Source organism: Acinonyx jubatus, chromosome E1 (genome assembly GCF_027475565.1).
Source record: "Acinonyx jubatus isolate Ajub_Pintada_27869175 chromosome E1, VMU_Ajub_asm_v1.0, whole genome shotgun sequence".
Taxonomy (NCBI): Eukaryota; Metazoa; Chordata; class Mammalia; order Carnivora; family Felidae; genus Acinonyx; species Acinonyx jubatus.
Genome location: NC_069397.1, coordinates 37,737,949 through 37,757,344, shown reverse-complemented (window position 1 = coordinate 37,757,344; position 19,396 = coordinate 37,737,949). Strand labels below are relative to the sequence as shown.

At 39.1% G+C, this 19,396-nt stretch overlaps 1 protein-coding gene and 1 non-coding gene across 5 annotated transcripts in view; one reads left to right on the top strand and one right to left on the bottom strand.

Moving 5' to 3' along the window:
• The window catches only part of CDK12 (cyclin dependent kinase 12), a 56,440-nt gene extending 43,587 nt beyond the window's left edge, over window positions 1–12,853 (bottom strand). For 2 of the 4 annotated variants that reach the window (XM_027033872.2, XM_015078542.3), the window contains exons 1-2: window positions 11,199–12,853; window positions 5,640–6,524 (exon numbers count right to left, since the gene is read on the bottom strand). In XM_027033872.2, coding sequence (XP_026889673.1) covers window positions 5,640–6,524; window positions 11,199–12,247 — 1,934 coding nt within the window. In that variant the 5' untranslated portion in view covers window positions 12,248–12,853. The remainder of the gene's footprint in view (window positions 1–5,639; window positions 6,525–11,198) is intronic. The other 2 variants (XR_008294388.1, XM_027033874.2) reach the window with 2 other exon arrangements.
• LOC113592760 (U6 spliceosomal RNA) lies at window positions 2,142–2,248 on the top strand. Its single transcript, XR_003412720.1, has one exon. It is a non-coding gene; the product is annotated as a U6 spliceosomal RNA (small nuclear RNA).
• Window positions 12,854–19,396: the final 6,543 nt, after the last annotated feature.

Genomic DNA, 19,396 nt, shown 5'->3' with positions numbered 1-19,396 from the left:
TATCCCTTGCCCCTTAAAGTGGGTTGTTTAGAAAGTGATTTACTTTCATAAACTTCTACCAAAAAATTTGAATTGAATACATTAAAAATGAGAACCAAGCATTCCATTAGCAAAATTCTGAATCAAATTTGAATGCTCACAAAGATCCCTTCTTTTCTGTAAGAGCTTAACAGTTTAAAGGTAAAACCTTTAAGAATAATGTAGACTCTACTAAAGTCTGATAAACTCCAAATGAACCAGGGCCAGCAAAAAATTTTATCAAAAATGAAGATTTGATTTTATTATTATTATTTTTTTTAGTAAGCTCTATGTCCAATGTGAGGCTTGAACTCACAACCATGAGATTGAGAATCACATGCTCTACTGACTGAGCCAGCCACGTGCCCCAGTTAACTGAAATTAAAAAAAAAAAAAAAAAGAGTACACAAATGATCTCCTTAAGAGCAGGATGATCACTATGAATAGCTATGTTCATGAAGAATGTACTATATCATCAAGAATGGGTGTTTAGTAGCCTTCACTTCTTGAAACAAAGAATTACAGACCATTTAGAAAGGCTTTTTCAATACCATTAGTTAAATTCACTCCTGCATTTGATACCTAGGTTAATATACTCCTGGCCCAATATATGTTTGAAAGAAAAGTTTCATTCTATTCCCAAAGGAACTTTAAAAGAAGACAAATCCTCTGACATAAGCTTTACATCATCCATTTGCCAAATGAATTAACTACATGCCCAGTGTCATTTCACATAAGCCCCGACGCTGGCTCCTTCAGTAGTTGTACTTATTTTGAATGAATAATAAGCAGTATTTACTGAATACAATTTGTATCCTATGTTTAAAGCACTGTAGGTAATGGAAAGATGTATAAATCACATTCTCAACAATTAAGCTGTTGCAATCTCACGTGAGAAGATCAAGAAGAAAATAAATGAATTCATAAATTCTGTATGCAACTTTCAGATTTCTTCCTGAAAAGTTTTCTTACATAAAAATTATTTTTCATATGAAGGTTGATGCAGCTGTTATGCTAGATAAAGAAGTATCAAAAACAAAAAACCAATTTAAAGACAAAAACCACCTTGACTCTAAAATTAATACATGGGAATGCAAACTAGTGTAGCCACTCTGGAAAACAGTATGGAGGTTCCTCAAAAATTTAAAAATAGAACTACCCTACAACCCAGCAATTGCACTACTAGGTATTTATCCAAGGGATACAGGTATGCTGTTTCGAAAGGACACATGCACCCCAATGTTTATAGCAGTACTATCAACAAGAGCCAAAGTATGGAAAGAGCCCAAATGTCCATCGATGGATGAATGGATAAAGATGTACTGTGTGTGTGTGTGTGTGTATACATATATGTATACACACACACACACACACACACACACACACAACGGAGTATTACTTGTCAATCATAAAGAATGAAATCTTGCCATGTGCAACTACGTGGATGGAACTAGAGGGTATTATGCTAAGTGAAATTAGTCAGAGAAAGACAAATATCATATGACTTCACTCATATGAAGATTTTAAAACACAAAACAGATGAACACAAGGGAAGGGAAGCAAAAATAATATAAAAACAGGGAAGGGGACAAAACATAAGAGACTCTTAAATATGGAGAACAAACAGAGGGTTACTGGAGGGGCTGTGGGAGGGGGGAAGAGCTAAATGGGTTAAGGGGCATTAAGGAATCTAGTCCTGAAATCATTGTTGCACTATATGCTAACTTGAATGTAAATTAAAAAAATAAATTAGAGGCGCCTGGGTGGCTCAGTCAGTTGGGCTCAGGTCATGATCTCGCAGTCCGTGAGTTTGAGCCCTGTGTCAGGCTCTGTGCTGACAGCTCAGAGCCTGGAACCTGTTTCGGATTCTGTCTCCCTCTCTCTCTCTGACCCTCCCCCATTCATGCTCTGTCTCTCTCTGTCTCAAAAATAAATAAACATTAAAAATAAATAAATAAAATAAAATAATTAATTAAAATAAGTTAAAAATAAAAATAATACATAGTGAAAAAATAAAATCAATAGTGGAAGATATCTTCATTTCTGTTTTTCTACCTTCAATAATTGATTTACATTTATGTGGAAAACTAATAATAATCATACATTTAAAAATAATTACATTGGTGCTCACTTTGGCAGTACATATACTAAAGCTGGAATAATACAGAGAAGATGAGCATGGCTCCTGCGCAAGTATGATAAGCAAATTTATGAAGCACTCCCAATTTTTAAAATATTAAAAATTTGTAGATAAGGTACAAATGCTCCTTTACCTTTGACCTTCATCCTAAGTCCCATCCACAGAGGTAACCATTCTTATCAGCTTAGTATGCTTCTTTCTGGATTTTTTTGGTATGAATTTATATGGGTATATATGGATATATTCATATGAATACATATATCCATAAAAATAGATGTTTTATTTTTATTGTATATGGGTTTTTACATAGATATCATACTATTAAAAAGTTAATTACATTGGACTATGAGAGAAAATAGTTATACTTTCAGAATCAGAATTAGTAACAAAAAATAGTTTTGCTCACTTCATTCTCTCTCACATTCTTTTTTCTTTTTTAATTTATTTTATTTATTTTGAGAGAGAAAGCGCAAGTCAGGGAAGGGCAGAGAGTGGGGGGCGGTGAGAGAGAGAGAGAGAGAGAGAGAGAGAGAGAGAATCCCAAGCAGTCTCCACACTGTTAGCGCGGAGCCCCACAGGGGCCTGAACCCACCAACCGTGAGATCATGACCTGAGCCAAAGTCAGACGCTTAAATGACTGAGCCACCCAAGCACCCCAGAAACACATTCTTAAAGATAGCTACACATACTCAAATAAGCTCTGGATGGTCTTACTTTACCTTTCATCCCCAATCTGAAAGATAGAAATCCTTATGTGTCTCCTATAAAAATTACTCCACCTACGGTAATCTGCACTCTACACTGATACATGGCAGGTGAGTTCAATAATCACTTGGTTAGCCAAATAAACATTTCAAAATGAAGATTCTCAGCCACACCAATTCTGTTCTAGCCACAATGTAAACTAATATCTAAACACGGTTCTTGTAGGTAGATCATGGCCTAAAGTCCCATCGGAGAATGCTCAACTATCACCTTTTCCAACAAAAACCATAAAAACACATAGTTTGTATCTACAAGAAGTATATTATGTACCTAAACAGATTTCCTTTACAACATTTCAGGTTTTAGTCTTCTCCTTTGTTCTCAGGATACAGAGAATTCGTAATTATTAATATTAGAAAGACCATGTAGAATTTCTCTTTAAAATCAGATTTACCACTATGAATAGTAATACAACTATTCTTTTAAATTTTTTAATTGCATTTGTACCATCTTATAAGGCAAAGAGCATAGTCTGAAAAAATATAGATGTAAAGGGCTGAAATATATCATCATTTAAATTATTAATGTCACTTGGAAAATAATGAAGGCTTGGGAATTAGTCTGGGATGCAAGATCAGTAGCACTTACTTTTATGCTTACAATGAAGTTTGTTGCAATAAATGAAACTCATATCCTAGAGAACAAGAGGGTAGGATCTCCTTTGAAAAAACCAGTAACAGACTGCCATGGCATATGTCACTGCTAATCATATGTGTTTGGTGGTACTTGCCTAGCTAGTCTTGCTAAGATAAAGAATAAATATATTTCCTAATGCTTTCCATAAAATCAGATTCATGTTTCATAATCATTTCACTTCTCAATATTCAGAGAATTCATTAAAATTAGAGCTCTTCCGGGGCGCCTGGGTGGCTTGGTCGGTTAAGCGTCCGACTTCGGCTCAGGTCATGATCTCACAGGCCGTCAGTTCGAGCCCCGCGTCGGGCTCTGTGCTGACCGCTCAGAGCCTGGAGCCTGTTTCGGATTCTGTGTCTCCCTCTCTCTCTGACCCTCCCCTGTTCATGCTCTGTCTCTGTCTCAAAAATAAATAAACGTTAAAAAAAATTAAAAAAAAAAAAAATTAGAGCTCTTCCAGGGTGCCGAGTGGCCAGTTGGTTGAGCATCTGACTCTTCATTTCTGTTCATGTCATGCTATCACAGTTCATGGGATCGAGCCCCACATGGGGCTCTGCACTGACAGTGTGGAGTCTGTTTGGGATTCCCTCCCTCTCTCTGCTCTTTACCCCCTCAAAAAAATAAATACAATAAACTTAAAAACAAGCTAAAAAAAACTGGAGCTCTTCCCATCATCCCATTGTGAATTTATATTCTAATTAGTTAAAAATTCTATGTATTGTTTTTTGCTTCTAAGATAATTTTTTTTTAATTTTTTAAATGTTTTATTTATTTTTTTGAGAGAAAAAGAGAGAGACAGAGCATGAGCAAGGGAGGGGCAGAGAGAGAGGGAGACACAGAATCCAAAGCAGGGTCCAGATTCCAAGCTGCCAGCACAGGGCTCAAACTCATGATCCATGAGATCATGACCTGAGTCAAAGTCGGATACCTGACAGAACCACCCAGGTGCCCCTATATACATACACACATACATATACGTGTATATACGTATGTATGCACGTATATATGTATGTGTGTGTGTATATATATATATGCATATATGTATATGTATATATATATATATATATATTTTTTTTTTTAAAGCAGTGCTTTTCAAGATAAACCTAGTTTATTTTTCTTCTGGATTAGGAGGAAAAGCTCCAGCTATAAAAGACATTTTGGGGGATCATTAAGGATATTTAATATATTATTGGTATTATATTAGTAAATCAGTGAGAAGTTTTTTTAGGGTGATAAAGGTATTGTGATTCTTTAGGAAAATGTTTCCAGTGTCAGGAGAGATATACTAAAGTATTCAGAAGTAAAGTGTCATGATATCTAAAGCAAATGTGGCAGAAAGTTAATAACTGGTGAATCCTGGTGAAGAGTATACAAGAGTTCATTGTGTTATTCTTTCAATTTTTCTATAACTATTAGAATTTTCAACATAGGGTCACCTGGCTGGCTCAGTTGGTGGAGCATTCAACTCTTGATCTAAGGGTTTGTGAGCTCAAGCCCCACACTGGGTTTAGAGATTACTTAAAAAATATTTGTTTTAATCTAAAAGAAAAAGAAAAATTTTTTCAACACAAAAATTTATGGAGGGGTGCCTGGGTGGCTCAGTCAGTTAAGTGGCCAATTTCAGCTCAAGTCATTATCTCACGGTTAGTGAGTTCGAGCCCTGAGTCAGGCTCTGTGCTGACAGCTCAGGGCCTGGAGCCTGCTTTGGATTCTGTGTCTCCCTCTCTCTCTGCCCCTCCCCTCCTCCCACTCTGTCTCTCTGTCTCTCAAAAATAAATAAACATTAAAAAAAATTAGGGAGAAAAACGCTGATTTTCAAAAATCTGAACCAAAAATAACCCTTATCAAATAAACTTACAAATAAAAAGGGTTACTAGGGCCTCAAATTGTAATTTTCTCCTCCTAACTAATAATGTTATAAATACGAACTTTTCCACTGAAAACCAACATCAAAGGCATTTCCTACACATAAAAAGCATTCTAAACAGCCATGTAATAGAGCAGTTTTGACAGTTTGAGAAGACAGAATGCATTACACTTAGATTGAGAAGGTAAAATTTTCCCAGTTAACTATGGGACTTACCTATCCATGTCATCGTCTCCAGGTAATAAGGGTGGGAGGGGCAGAGGAGGCAACGTTGAAGTTTTTAAGTGTGGAATAGCAGCTGTTACAGATACTTGAGTCTTCACAGAAACCTGTACAGGGGGCTGAGAATTTGCCTGAGAGGATAGAGTAGATGTCCTTGGGTGAGTAGAAGGGGGCAGAGTTGAAGTACTAGAAGCAAGAACCTGACTAAATGCTGGTTGGGGAGGAGGCAGAGGTGGTTGCTGTGGAATAGCTGGTAGTGGAGGCAAAGGTGGCAAAGGGGGTGTTTGAGGTGGAGGGGTAGTAGTTGGTAAAGGAGGTGGAGAAGTAACTGTGGGGAGAGGCGGATGGGTCTCCTTTTCTGATACCTCTGTCTCTTTTGGAGTAACAATCTCCTCTTTCAATGCTACGGGTTTAGAGTCTCTTGATCCCTGTGCTTTCAAATCTTTAAGAATAGGATGCTTCTCAGAGTTCTCATCCAACTTTACTTTCCCTGTATCTAAAGAATTTTTGACTTCTGTATTGAGATGTGGTACATTCACCAGTTCAGTATCTGGGGCAGATTTTTCCAATTTTACACCTCTGGGTAACTTTTTAGACTCCAAGCCTGAATCCTTAGCCTCTACTAAACTGTTCTCTTTTCTAGGCAAAAACACAGGTGAACCCTTGGACTCCTTTCCATCCATTTTTGCTGCAGCAGCAGCTGCTGCTCTTTCCTTCTTTTTCCTACTGAGTTCAGCGCCCAAGCTGGAGTTCAATGGAAGCCTGACAGGTGAGATGCTGGAATGTCGACTGCGTGACCCCGATCTCTTCTTTTTACTATGAGAAGATGAGTGTCTTGAATATGCGGGACTTCTACTTCTAGACTTCATGGATTTCCTACTGGAAAAAGAAAAAGACAATTTAAGATGGACAGCCTACAACAATATGGAGGAAATACATCCGTTAAACTATGGAGCAATGTAGGGACATTCACTTTCAAATGCCCCCTTCTTTGTAAAGAGAGCTTTCATACTATTTTTACTTTCTAATCTTATACTCTAATACTGCTCACTAAAAAACAAACAAACAAACAAACAGAAAACTATGGAGCACTGTAAAGAACCCACTTGAGTAATTTATCAATCTTAAAAATAAATTAGGTACCATCAAATAATAATATACCAATATTGGTTTATTAATGGGTTCATTAACTGTAACAAATGTAAAATACTAATGTAAAATGTTAATAATAAGGGAAACTGGGTGCAAGGACATATAAGAATTCTTTGTACTGGGGCCCCTGGGTGGTTCAGTTAATTAGGCAGCCGACTCTTGATTTTATTTCAGGTCATGATCTCATGGTTTATGGGTTTGAGCCCCACACTGGGCTCTGCACTAACTGACAGTGTGGAGCCTGCTTGGGATTCTCCCTCTCTTTCTACCCCTCCCACACACGCTCTCAAAATACATAAATAAACTTAAAAAAAAAATTCTTTGTACTGTATTCACAATATTTTTTGTAAATCTAAAATTTGTCTAAAATATAAAGTTTATTTAAAAAATAGATACAAGGAACTAAAACCTGCATGACAACATATTTCAATCACATAACATTAAAATTATCTATTACTTATCCAACTGAAGAAAGATAGATGAATGAATATTTTTTTCTCCATGCTGGAAAACACCCATAATCACAATGATTATTTTTAGAACTTGGGTTTAAATCTCTGATAAAGCAAAAACATGATTTAAAACAATTATACTTTTTTGTTTTGTTTTGAGAGAGTGCAAGCAGGGGAGGGGCAGAGACAGGGGGAGAGATGGTCCCAAGAGGGCTCTGCGATGATAGCTGCAAGCCGGATGTGGGGCTGGAACTCATGAACCAGGAGATCATGACCTGAGCTGAAGTCAGATGCTGAACCCACTGAGCCATCCAGGTGCCCTCCCAAAAAAGTTATACTTTATACTAAAGGTGGGTGATACCAATCAGGATGTTAGAAGTAACTAGCATGCTTCACCAAAAGCTAATTGTGTCAACTAGAGAGCTAGTTAATCGATAGATCCCAGAAAAAGATTTTGCTCCCCAGTTGATAATTAAGCTGTACCTATACTAAATGAACCCTAAGATACAAGAGTTGTTAGGATTTACAAAATAGATAAGTTGAAAAAATTGTCTTACCAAATAATTAGAAGTTCTCAGAACTATGGTGACTTTTGGTACTTTCGTATATAAAATGATTTCCAATCAACTTTGTAGGAACTCAAAAAGCAAAGTACTGTTGCATGTTCAACTTATTTTCTTCATTATTAAGAATCTGGGAATCTATGAGGCAGATTATTCTAAATTGAAACTCAACCCTCATTAATTCGTTTTGCCTTTTAATAAAGCCTAATGTACTCAGGCCTCAATGTGAGGTGAAAAAAAGCACTAAAAATGTTATGGGACAAAATATAATTTGCCCAGTAGTCTAAAATAAACTGTACGCATTCCAGATCTTCAATATCTCCCTTTATCTTTGATCGCTGATAACACTAACATTAGTCAAATGTTTCGAAATAAATAGCATATATGTGTAGGGGAAACAACTTGCATGATATCAGCCACGATTTTCTTATACCTACACTGCTTTTTGGAAGTTTGCTCCTAATAGTCATTATTGGAATCAAAGTACTCAAAACAGCAATAACAGCATATATATAAACATGAGGATACAGAATACTGAAAGTGGTTCTCTCAGTATCCACTTACTCTTAAGAAAATTAATACTTTTCTTGTAAATAACTGGCTGAAACCAGAGGCTTTTCTCTGACTGAATTAGAGCTGGGATAAAACTACCATCTCTGCTATGCCAGGGTAAACTTCTAAAATCCCAAACAGTAATTAATGTCAGAGACCATGCTCTAAAAACCATTGTTTCTTTAATCTTTTCACCATTACTAAATCTTCCTAAGGAACTCTGCTACAAACCCTTCAACTTCTGAACAGAAGCCTACTGTTAAGAGAACATTCTGATGGCCATATACTTACAGCATTTTTAGTGATACAAATGCTATATTTGAGGTTGAGATCCACTCTACAAGAAAAAAAGTGGGGACGGGGGGCACTGCCTGGGTGTCTCAGTCTGTTTGGTAGCGACTTCAGCTCAGGTCATGATCTCACAGTTTGTGAGTTCGAGTCCAGCATCGGGCTCTGTGCTGACAGCTCAGAGCCTGGAGCCTGCTTCAGATTCTGTGTCTCCCTCTTTCTGACCCTCCCCCACTCACACTGTTTCTCTCTCTCTCAAAAATAAATAAACACTAAAAAAAAAAAATTAAAAAAAGAAAAAGAGCAGGGGATGGGGTGGGGAGAGGAGACAAGCAATAAAGGTAAATGCAGGCAACAATAAAAACTGTTCTCACAAACGGATTTTCCTCCTGAATTGAGTTAGGTTCTACTAATTTAGAGAATTCAGACTTTGCATTTCTGGCAAAGCACTTCCAGTCTTTTAAAATGATTTTGCTTGTTTAATTTTGACTGTGTCTCCCAAGGAAAAAAACACAGAGAATATCACAGAAGGGAACTGTATGTTCTACTCTGACTCTAAGAAATTTTTGTATTTTATTTGCTCTCTGGAATTGCATCAAGTGTGGGAAAAATATGCAGTGCACACATACAAACATATAATGTTCTCTATAACCCAACTAACAATATACATGTGTCTCTAAAATTATGTAATGTTTATACTTCTGTCCTATGCTATCATATTGTGTGTCTAATTCTTTCCTGATTTATTTTTTACCATTACTACACGAGTTTCAATTAACTGAGTAGAGGAAGAGAGAACTTGAGATATGAATCCAAAAGGAATCATTGCAAAGCAAGCTCTTTCTGAAACTTGTTTTAGTGTTTTAGGCTTAAGTGCACTTCCATATTAACAAAACTCACAACAATAGAAATTCTCACAACAGCCTTAATGAAACTACGCCCTCAAGAAAACAGGTATTCTGAGAATATTTCTTAGGTTTCCTTAAAGAACTAAGCAACTTTATAAACGGTATATTTAAGATTTATGCATTTCACTGTACATAAATTTTACTCTCACCCCTTCAAAAAAAAGTGAACTCTAATGCTATCTACAACACACTAAAATGCGTATAGTGAAGTATACTGATGTCTGCAACTTTGAGATGAATCAAAACAAAAAATGGATTGATGGAAAAATGGATAATTACAATAAAACATATAGCATATATCAATTGTAGAATCTAGATAGTACATATATGGGTCCTTACTGTAATTCTTTCAACTTTTCTGTGTTTGAAAAATTGTGATAAAATGACGGGGAGGGGGACTAAGGAACTTCAGACCCTGACAGCCTGAATTCTGCAGCTTGATCAATTCAAACTAGTTTATGAATAATTGTAACTTTAAGTCAGTAAAAATTACTCATATTGACATATAAAAGACACGCACGGATTTTTAAAAATTAGCATAATTTCTCCACTAGCATTCAATAATATTTCCTCACTCATAGAATTTACTGACTTGCTCCAGGTACCAAGCACTGAGCTATGCAGTTCACATTTACTAGCTAATTTAATCCTCACAATTACTCTAGAAATAAGATAGTTATTATTCCCACTTTACACATAAAGAAACACGGGCAGGGAGAAACTAAATTATTTGCCAAAGTTCACAAAGCAAAATTAGGATACCACTCAAGTATAACCTCATAGCCCATGTTCTTTTGTGGACAAAAGTGAGTCCACAAAAGGGAGACACATCTTATCATCTAGGAATAAGAACACAGTTTTCAATAGTAATTCATTTCAACAATTAAATTTCAAACCCAACATGCCTTTCTTGCTAACCTATAATGAAGGCACTAATACCACTTGTTTAGATAAAGATTTTGAAAATTGCCAGTGGTCACAGGGTAGGTCAATGGTGATGCTGATAATCAAATTATCCTTGGAACCAATTTCTGCTAGGCTATATACCAACAAAAAGAAAAAGGACTAAACAGCTGAATTTCCACTAAAAACATCAGTTAAAAGACAGGAATTATCAAAACATCGTCAATTAGGAAATAAACTTACAGCTTCGGAGACCCAGGGGACAGCCCACACACAAGTGATAGATGACTTGGGCAAATACCTCAAGATAATACAAATGAAAATTTATAATTTCTTAGATCTCCAATCAGGTCCAGTGAGGTCTAAAGCACTAACACCAAGGTGATTTTAAAGTATTTAAGACAAAGCAACAGAAATCGCTGCATCAGCTCTGGGATAAGCTCAGTTATCAACTCTGTGCACTCAATAAGCACAAATTTATGATTTTTCTCACAGGAGCTTCCAACTGAGTATCTCGCCACAAGGAGTACCTACCTTTAGAAGTTTTAGGCATGTGAGCTCTCCACTTCTTGAATTCTGGGTTGAGAGAAAACCAGATTCACCTACTTGAATTCACTAGCCAATAGCAAAGTCAATGAGGAAGACCAGGGGTTTCAACAAAATGTTAACATGACTAATTGCCAGTTCCTCATAACCCACCCTAAGTAAGAAAAGGCTGTTGGAGAAATAGCTCACCTGGGGAGTGGACTCCGACTCAGAGACCGTTTGCTCATGAAAGGGCTGCTGGACCGTCTTCGACCATAGGGACTGGGTGATCTCCCACTGTAAGAGCCACTCCTTTCATAGCTGGAAGAACGTCTCCGGCCATAGGGACTCACAGACCTTTGTCGTCTACTGTAAGGACTGGGTGATCGGGTGCTGGACTGGTAGGCCGAGGGCTCCTTGTAGGGAGGACTAATTGACTGCCTTCTTGAGGTACTTCCAGGACTCTTCTTGTAGGAGTCATAATTGCTAGAGGTGTGAGATCTTGGAGGACTAAGGTCATAATCTTGGCCGTAAGAAGCTCCTGAGGGGCTATCATCTTGCTTGGGGCTGTCAGACCATTTCCTATGGGGACTCCTGGATCTCCGTTTGGGGCTGTCCACCGTCTTGTAGCTTTTGGGTGTTTCCCTTTTCCGATGACTTTTACTCCGGTCTTTGTGCCCAGACTTCAACTCACGTTCTTTCCGGGTCTTCTCCTTATGTAGTTTGGATGACCTGGATTCCTTGTTGCTGCTGCTTTTGGATATCTGTGCCTTCCCATAGTCCTCATTCTCCTCATTTGAACGCTTTGAACTTCCTGATATCCGGTCCTTCATAGATCCCGATTTGCTGGAGACTTCCTGGTTTTTTTCTTTTTCTGTCTGTTTAGTTTTTAGTAAGTCCCGGGAACGTCTGTGCTGGTGGTGACGATGCTTGTGCAGGCGGTCACTCCGATCAGTTCCACGACGCTCATCATTCTCCCTCCTGTCTAGTTTGAAGGCCATATCGTCAGAGAAGGTATCTGAATCAGAACTGATGTCATCATACTCCACCAAAGGTTTGATAATTGTACCTAAAGGTGCTGCTTCGGGGGTCACCAACCCCATGTCTTTGGAGTGCTTGGATTTATGCCGCTTGTGCTTCGACACCAAGCGGTGACGCTCTCTGCTGTTGGAGCTGCCACCTCCCGATGACGGCTGCAAAGTTCCAGAAGCTCCTCCACTCCCGTCCTTCTTGCCCCCATGTCTCTCTGGATTGGGCATTCCCTTTCCCCTACCCTCAAAACGGGGAAAAAGTTCCCCAGCACTCCGAAAAGTAACCCCCACCCACCCCCCAACCCCACGCCTACCAAAGCGCCCCTAGAAGGGGGTGGGGAGGGAAGGGACTGTAGCCCAGGCTCCTCCTCCCTCCCGACTCCTCAGCACCCTCCTACATGAGGTGGGGGGTGAAGGAGCCAGGAAAGAAATGAGAGTTCCTCAGCAGTGGAGTTGCGAGACAACGGGTAGCTGCCCAAGTCTGTTTCCCGTCCTCCCCTCGCCGAGCCAGTCCTCAGGCCCGGACGCCGGGGAGGTCGAGGAAGTAGGAAGCCGACGGCCCGGGGGCTGTGGGGCCGACTCCGGCTCTGGGGCCCTGTGAAGACTGCGCGGGCCCTTCCCCTACCCGGTAGCCCGTCTCGGGGCGGCTTCCTGTCGCTGGGGTCCCGCGGCCTAGGTGCCTCACGCCCCCTTTGTCCCTCGCTCCTGAGGGAGACCCTTTTCTTGCCTCCGCCTCACCTCAATACCTCACACACTCATTCGCTCCCTCACACAGACTCAGTCACACACTAGGTTAAACCGAAACGGCACTTGGGGAAGGGGGGGAGGGGGCAAACCGAGGAAATACCGCGAGAATCCTGTGGGTTCTCGCGGTATTTCGTGCTTCCCTTTCACCTCTCAGCGCTTCTTGCTCACATAACGCGAGAGAGCGTCCCGAACAGGAAACGCGTTCCGGCAGAGTCTCGCGATAAACTCCCCGCCCTCCATTTGAGCAAAGCTTTATTGAAACGGCGTTGGGGGATTTTTTTTTCTTTTTTTTTTAATTCAAAGCTTTATTGGTAACTCTCGAAGAAATAACTCCCAGGCCCCGGCGCAAGACTCGTTTTGCACAGTTTATAACAACTCTTTAAACTACCAGGATGAAAATATTATCAACAGGACAAAGGGCGGTTGTGGGGACATTTCAACCCAAGTTCCTAAGCATTAACAATGCTCTCCGCTTATGTACGTATACTGGGCGCATTGTCCCTGTGTCTCCTACTACCTCGCAAATCACGATACCCTCATCCCCATTCTACAGATAACGAAACTAATAGTCACCGAAGTTAAATAGCTTACTCAAGGTAACAAAGCTAGTCCAGCAAGTGCCAAAGATGAGATTCAAATTCAAGTCTAACACTAAAGCACAGCTCTTGTATAGTGTGCCACTTCCTCTTTCCACTCTGTTTAAAATCTGAACCTGAAAATTCATCACCTCTTGGGATCATCTGTGGCTTTTCTGGAATCATTTAGCCTGTTCTCTTCACATGGAAGATTATAATTATGAACAAGTAAAACATGGTATTCATGCGTGAGAAAAAAAAATATCTTACCCTGCCCTTTATTTTCTACTTTTCAAAACTTTTTACACATTAACTCATTACATCTTCACAACAATCATCTGAAATAAGGTTGTATATGTGAGGAAACTAAGGTACTGAGAAGTTAAATGACTTTTCCAAATTTCTTCATTCTTCATCAAATTTATCTGTGAGACTTTAAGGCCCTTCTCTGTGATATAGCGTCTACTCTCATACGGCCATCAAGCAAGACATGGGGAAAATATTCATACCACAAGATATGAGGTGATAAATGTCATAAGAATGATACAGAACGCTCCAGAAATTCAAAAGGAGGCTGGGAGTGTTAAGAAAAAGTTTTATGGGGCGCCTGTGTGGCTCAGTCGGTTAAGCGTCAGACTTCAGGTCAGGTCATGATCTCACTGTCTGTGAGTTTGAGTCCCATGTCAGTCTCTGTGCTGACAGCTCAGAGCCTGGAGCCTGCTTCAGATTCTGTGTCTTCCTCTCTCTCTCTGCCCTTCCCCTGCTCACACTCTGTCAATCTCTCTCTCGAAAAATAAATAAACATTAAAGAAAGAAAGAAAGAAAGAAAGAAAGAAAGAAAGAAAGAAAGAAAGAAAGAAAAGAAAAGAAAAAGTTTTATAAATGTAGAGCATTTGAGTTGGGCCAGGAAGATTAAATAGGATTTGTATATTAGGGGCCAGAAAACATCCTGAATGAAGGCAAAAGAATCCACTCTCAAAATCACTCTCTGAAAATGTTCTTTTTGCTTTGGGTCACATGGGTACTAAAAAGAAAATTTTTTACCTAAATGTTTAAATCCATAAATGTTTGCTAAAAATAAAAAAGATAAACTTTAACCATGGAAGAAAATTTAATGTCATCAAGAAAAACAAAGCATAGAATTAAGTACTGGAACTCAGGTATGATAACTCCTTATTCATTGCTGCGAGAAAGCCTGGATGTAAAAGTCCCCACCAGTATCTGACATAACGGCAGATAGCATGAGACTTAATGGCCAATTAGATGAAATGACTGACCCACTTTATCAAACACTGGCATGAGTTAGGCAAAATCACTCAGATTTTTTATATCTTTTAAATGAGATTGTTTCTGACCCAGGATGCGCCCGCACTCATGGTAAAATGGAAAAGTGTAGACAGTAGAAGAAATTATTGTGATGTGTCAGATAAAATCTTAAATAAAATTCATCACATAAACAGTAGTTGAAACTTTCTTAATTATCTGTTGATTGCCTACTGAAGACTAGAAACTCCTAGTGAATGAATGAATGAATGAATGAAGATTTTACTGAATTTTTATAATATATTTCTAGAGCACTGTTCAGTTTTCCACAGAACTCTTTTAAGTCTGTCAGTAGATATCAGTCGAACAAAAAACCTGGTGAGGTGGCCAGGATGGGTATTTCTATATGCATCTACTAAAGGTTGAGACTGAGACCCAGGAGTTGTAGTATGTTTTACATTAAGTGTGGGAAGTACCAGGAGCAGGGACAGCTTTTTATACAATCTTAGACCAGTATTCTTTCTATTTCAATACACTGTCTCTTTTTGGTGGGTACAATGCTACTCTAATGTTAATAATATCTCAATAAAGCTGGAAAAGATTCTAATCTAGGAAATATATTTTGTTAAAGTGTTTAAATACAAAATCAGTGTAAACTGCAGAAATCTGTCCAACAGTTGGTGAGAATAGAGCTTTTATAAATTAAGGGTTGCTTCACTCTACAGAAAAACTTTGAACTCAGAAATTCCAGGACTGCACAGTTTGCTTTATTTGCATGACCTCCCAGGGCAGGGAGTCAGGGCAACTTTGTGAACCTCAAGGTAATCAGTCAGATGAAGACTATACTTTCCCTGTAAATCACCCAGAGCAAGTCAGAAAGCTTCTCTTTAGGCTGTATCCAAGAGGAAATATTTAACTAAAGTCAATAACTGCTCCTCCCCACCCTAGATCAATTTATTAGTTTAGATTTTAGGTTTAAAGAGTCCTCTGAAATCTCCCTCAAAGCTTAGTCATTTAAAATTTCACCCTTGTCTTCTTCTTGCCATATACAAAGACTGCTCCTATGTACACTTTGAATGATTTTCTTGTTTAATGACATGTCTCTCCTATCTTTACGTCTGGAGTACAAATTTTTCAACAAATGTCATTTTATGTGTATTTTAAAATGAGAAATTATAACTTCCTATTCTATTCTGTGACCAAAATTTGGTATAGTTTACTTTATTTTCAAGCTTATAAGGTTTAAAATTCCATAGCTACACTTGGTATAGACATTGTGTAAAGTTTCCATGAGAAAATATAGTTGTATATCTAATATTGGTGTTTTGGGAACAGTGATAAATTAACAGACATTTTTGAGTAACTGGTTATTGTGACCAATCATATTTTCAGAACTCTTAAGTCAGATGAATCCATCAAGTGTTGGGGCTGTGTTCTTTATTTTTATTTATTTATTTATTTATTATTTTATTTTACTTATTTTTTTTCAACGTTTATTTATTTTTTTGGGACAGAGGGAGACAGAGCATGAACGGGGGAGGGGCAGAGAGAGAGCGAGACACAGAATCGGAAACAGGCTCCAGGCTCTGAGCCATCAGCCCAGAGCCTGACGCGGGGCTTGAACTCACGGACTGCGAGATCGTGACCTGGCTGAAGTCGGAGGCTTAACCGACTGCGCCATCCAGGCGCCCCTTATTTTACTTTTTAGAGAGAGGAGGAGGACAGTGTGTGAGGCGGGAAGAGAGTCAGAGGGAGGGAGAGAGAGAATCTTAAGCAGGCTCCATGCTCAGTGTGTAGCCGATGTGGGGCTTGATCCCACAACCCTGGGATCATGACGTGAGCAGAAATCCAAAACCAGATGCTTGATCGACTGAGCCACCCAGGCATTCCAAGAGCTGTGTTTTCATATTTATATTATGAGCTCCTACCTAATATACAAGAATTAGGATTCCACAGATGCTTGTTGAATGAAGAACACTTTGATAGCAGGAAACAAGCATTTTATTTTATTTATTGGAAGCAGCACTTTATTTTATTATTATTAAGTTTATTAATTTATTTTGAGAAAGAGAGAGCAAGCAAACCACACACAGGGGAGGAGCAGAGAGAGGGAGAGAGAATCCCAAGGAGGTTCCACACTGTCGGCTTGCAGCCCTACATGGGACTTAAGCCAAGGAACTGTGAGATCATGACCTGAGCTGATACCAAGTCAGATGCTTAACCAACTATGTCACCCAGTCTCCCTGGAAATAGCATTTTAAGTTTGCATTATCTTTGAATATTCTCACTTGGACAAAATACTCTCTGTACCTCATCAATTTTAAGTTGCTAGATTTACATTACAGAATATTTGGAACATACTTTTGTGCTAAAGAATATCCAGTGATTATCTGAAATTCAAATTTAACTGAGTGCTCTGTATATGCATATATTTTTTAAAAAAATTAATGTTTATTTATTTTTGACAGAGAGAGACAGAGCATGAGTGGGGGAGGGGCAGAGAGAGAGGGAGACACAGAATCAAAGCAGGCTCCAGGCTCTGAGCTGTCAGCACAGAGCCTGACTTGGGGCTCGAACTCACAGACTGCGAGATCATGACCTGAGCTGAAGTTGGGCGCTCAACTGACTGAGCCACCCAGGCACCCCTCTGTATATATATATTTTAATGTTTATTTATTTTTGAGAAAGACAGAGTGCAAGTGGGGGAGGGGCAGAGAGTGAGGGAGACACAGAATCCAAAGCAGGCTCCAGGCTCTGAGCTGTCAGCACAGAGCTCCACGTGGGGTTCAAACTTGCTAACCATAAGATCATGACCTGAGCCAAAGTTGGATGATTAAGTGAGCCACCCAGGCACCTCCCTGACTGTTCTGTATTTTATCTGGCAACCTATTAATTTATCCCAACGATATGCACTGAGTCTCTGATGTGTGTCAGGGATTTGGCCAAGCAATGTCACTAGACAGTAGTGAAAGAAGTAGACCCAGTGCAGCCTTTCTGGCAATAACTATATAACAGGGAAGACAGACATTGAACCATTAATTAATTACAATTAACGAACAATTAATTTCAATGGTGAAAATGCTATTAAAGAGATGTTTGAAATAATGTAACAGTGGACCTGATCAAGTCAGGAGTTAGAAAAGGCTTCTCTAGCCTAGAGGAAGACAATTAAATTGACATCCAAGTAAGAGGGCCTTAGTGAGGTGAAGGGGTCAGGCAAAGGAAGGCCACTCCCAGCAGTTAAACAGACCTGTTCAAGGATCTTGGAAGAGGAAAGAGTGGGGGAATTTTCTGCATGAGAAAAAAGGCCAGCAAGGCTGGGGATTGGCAAGGGAGAATTGGGTCTTGCATGGTTTTGTAGGCCCAATAAAACATTTGCCTACTGAGTCCAAGTACAGTGCTAGGTAGTGGGAATTAAGAAATGAGGGCCAGGGGCATCTGGGTGGCTTAGTTGGTTGAGTGTCAGACTTTGACTCAAGTCATGATCTCCCAGTTTGTGAGATGGAGCCCCACATCAGGCTTGCTGCTATCAGTGAGTGCAGAGCCGGCTTTCAGATCCTCTGTCCCCCTTTCTCTCTGCCCCTCCCCCGCTCGTTCTCTCTCTCTCTCTCTCTCTCTCTCTCTCTCTCACTTTCTCTCTCTCTCTCAAAAATAAAAAAGTAAAAAAAAAAAAAAAGTACATCAAAATAAAAAAAAAAAAAAGAAATGAGAGCCAAATCCAGCGCCAAGAAACTCACCTATGTAATAACTCAAAGGAAAAGAGGATAAAGAGTAGGTAAGAAATGGAGTTTGAATTCTACTTTCAAAGAGCATGGTTATAGATACCTTTGTGGTAACAGACATGTTTTCAGACACTTCCCAAGATTTGTTTTTATTAAATTTAAGTGCTGTGCCTATAGTTATCTGCTGGAATGGCCTTGGAGGATGTTTGAATAGCATTTTTGAAATGTGGACAGTCTGAGACTGAAGAGCCAGCAGAAATCCACCATTAGTATCCTTGCAGCGAACTACGTAACCTCCAACTTTACAGCAGTTATTTTCAAAGATGTGTTTGCAAAAAGAACATTAAAAAAAAGCCATAACCATGTTAAGAATTTTCACCGAATGCATTGTATTTTAGCCTAGTTCTTCAGTTCCAGTGGCCACAAACTTCTCAGCATTACTCCAAATTTCTCGTTGTGAGGATTTACTTATGGAAGAGATAGGACACCCATTCTTTGTGTCGAGTACAAGCTAAACTGCCGGGTTTTACTATCATTACAAAATAGGAACACTACCAATTGTGATACACCTTGGTGCCCTAAATATAATAGCATCCGATGTTCTGACCTCTACAAGTTTACTTTAATTCAAAATCTCCCAGATCTTCAAAAAAATTGGAATTGCGTGAGAAATATTTCTTAAATTTGAGAAAAAGTTAGGAAATGGGAATTAAGTGAATTGGACCGGCTTGGAACGTCATGTTACAAAGAGCCAATATAATTTTTATAGGATAATTTTTCCATCTAGTATCTCAAGAAAGCGTATTATCTTTAATAAAATGTTCGATACCAATATTCTTTGAAGAACCAGTCTTTCAGTAAAGAGATTCCGGGATTTTAATTTACGAACTTCTTTGCCATTTGCAAGCAGAGCCAAGCGCTACCCAACAACAAACACCATACCTAGGAGCAATAACTCTTGAGACGACCGAGAACTAAGGGAAAGCTTGATTGGGTGATTCTCGCGAGAAGTACCACATTCACTATTTTTCGCGATATTTTCGTGCCCAACCCTTTTCCTAGTCTCGCAG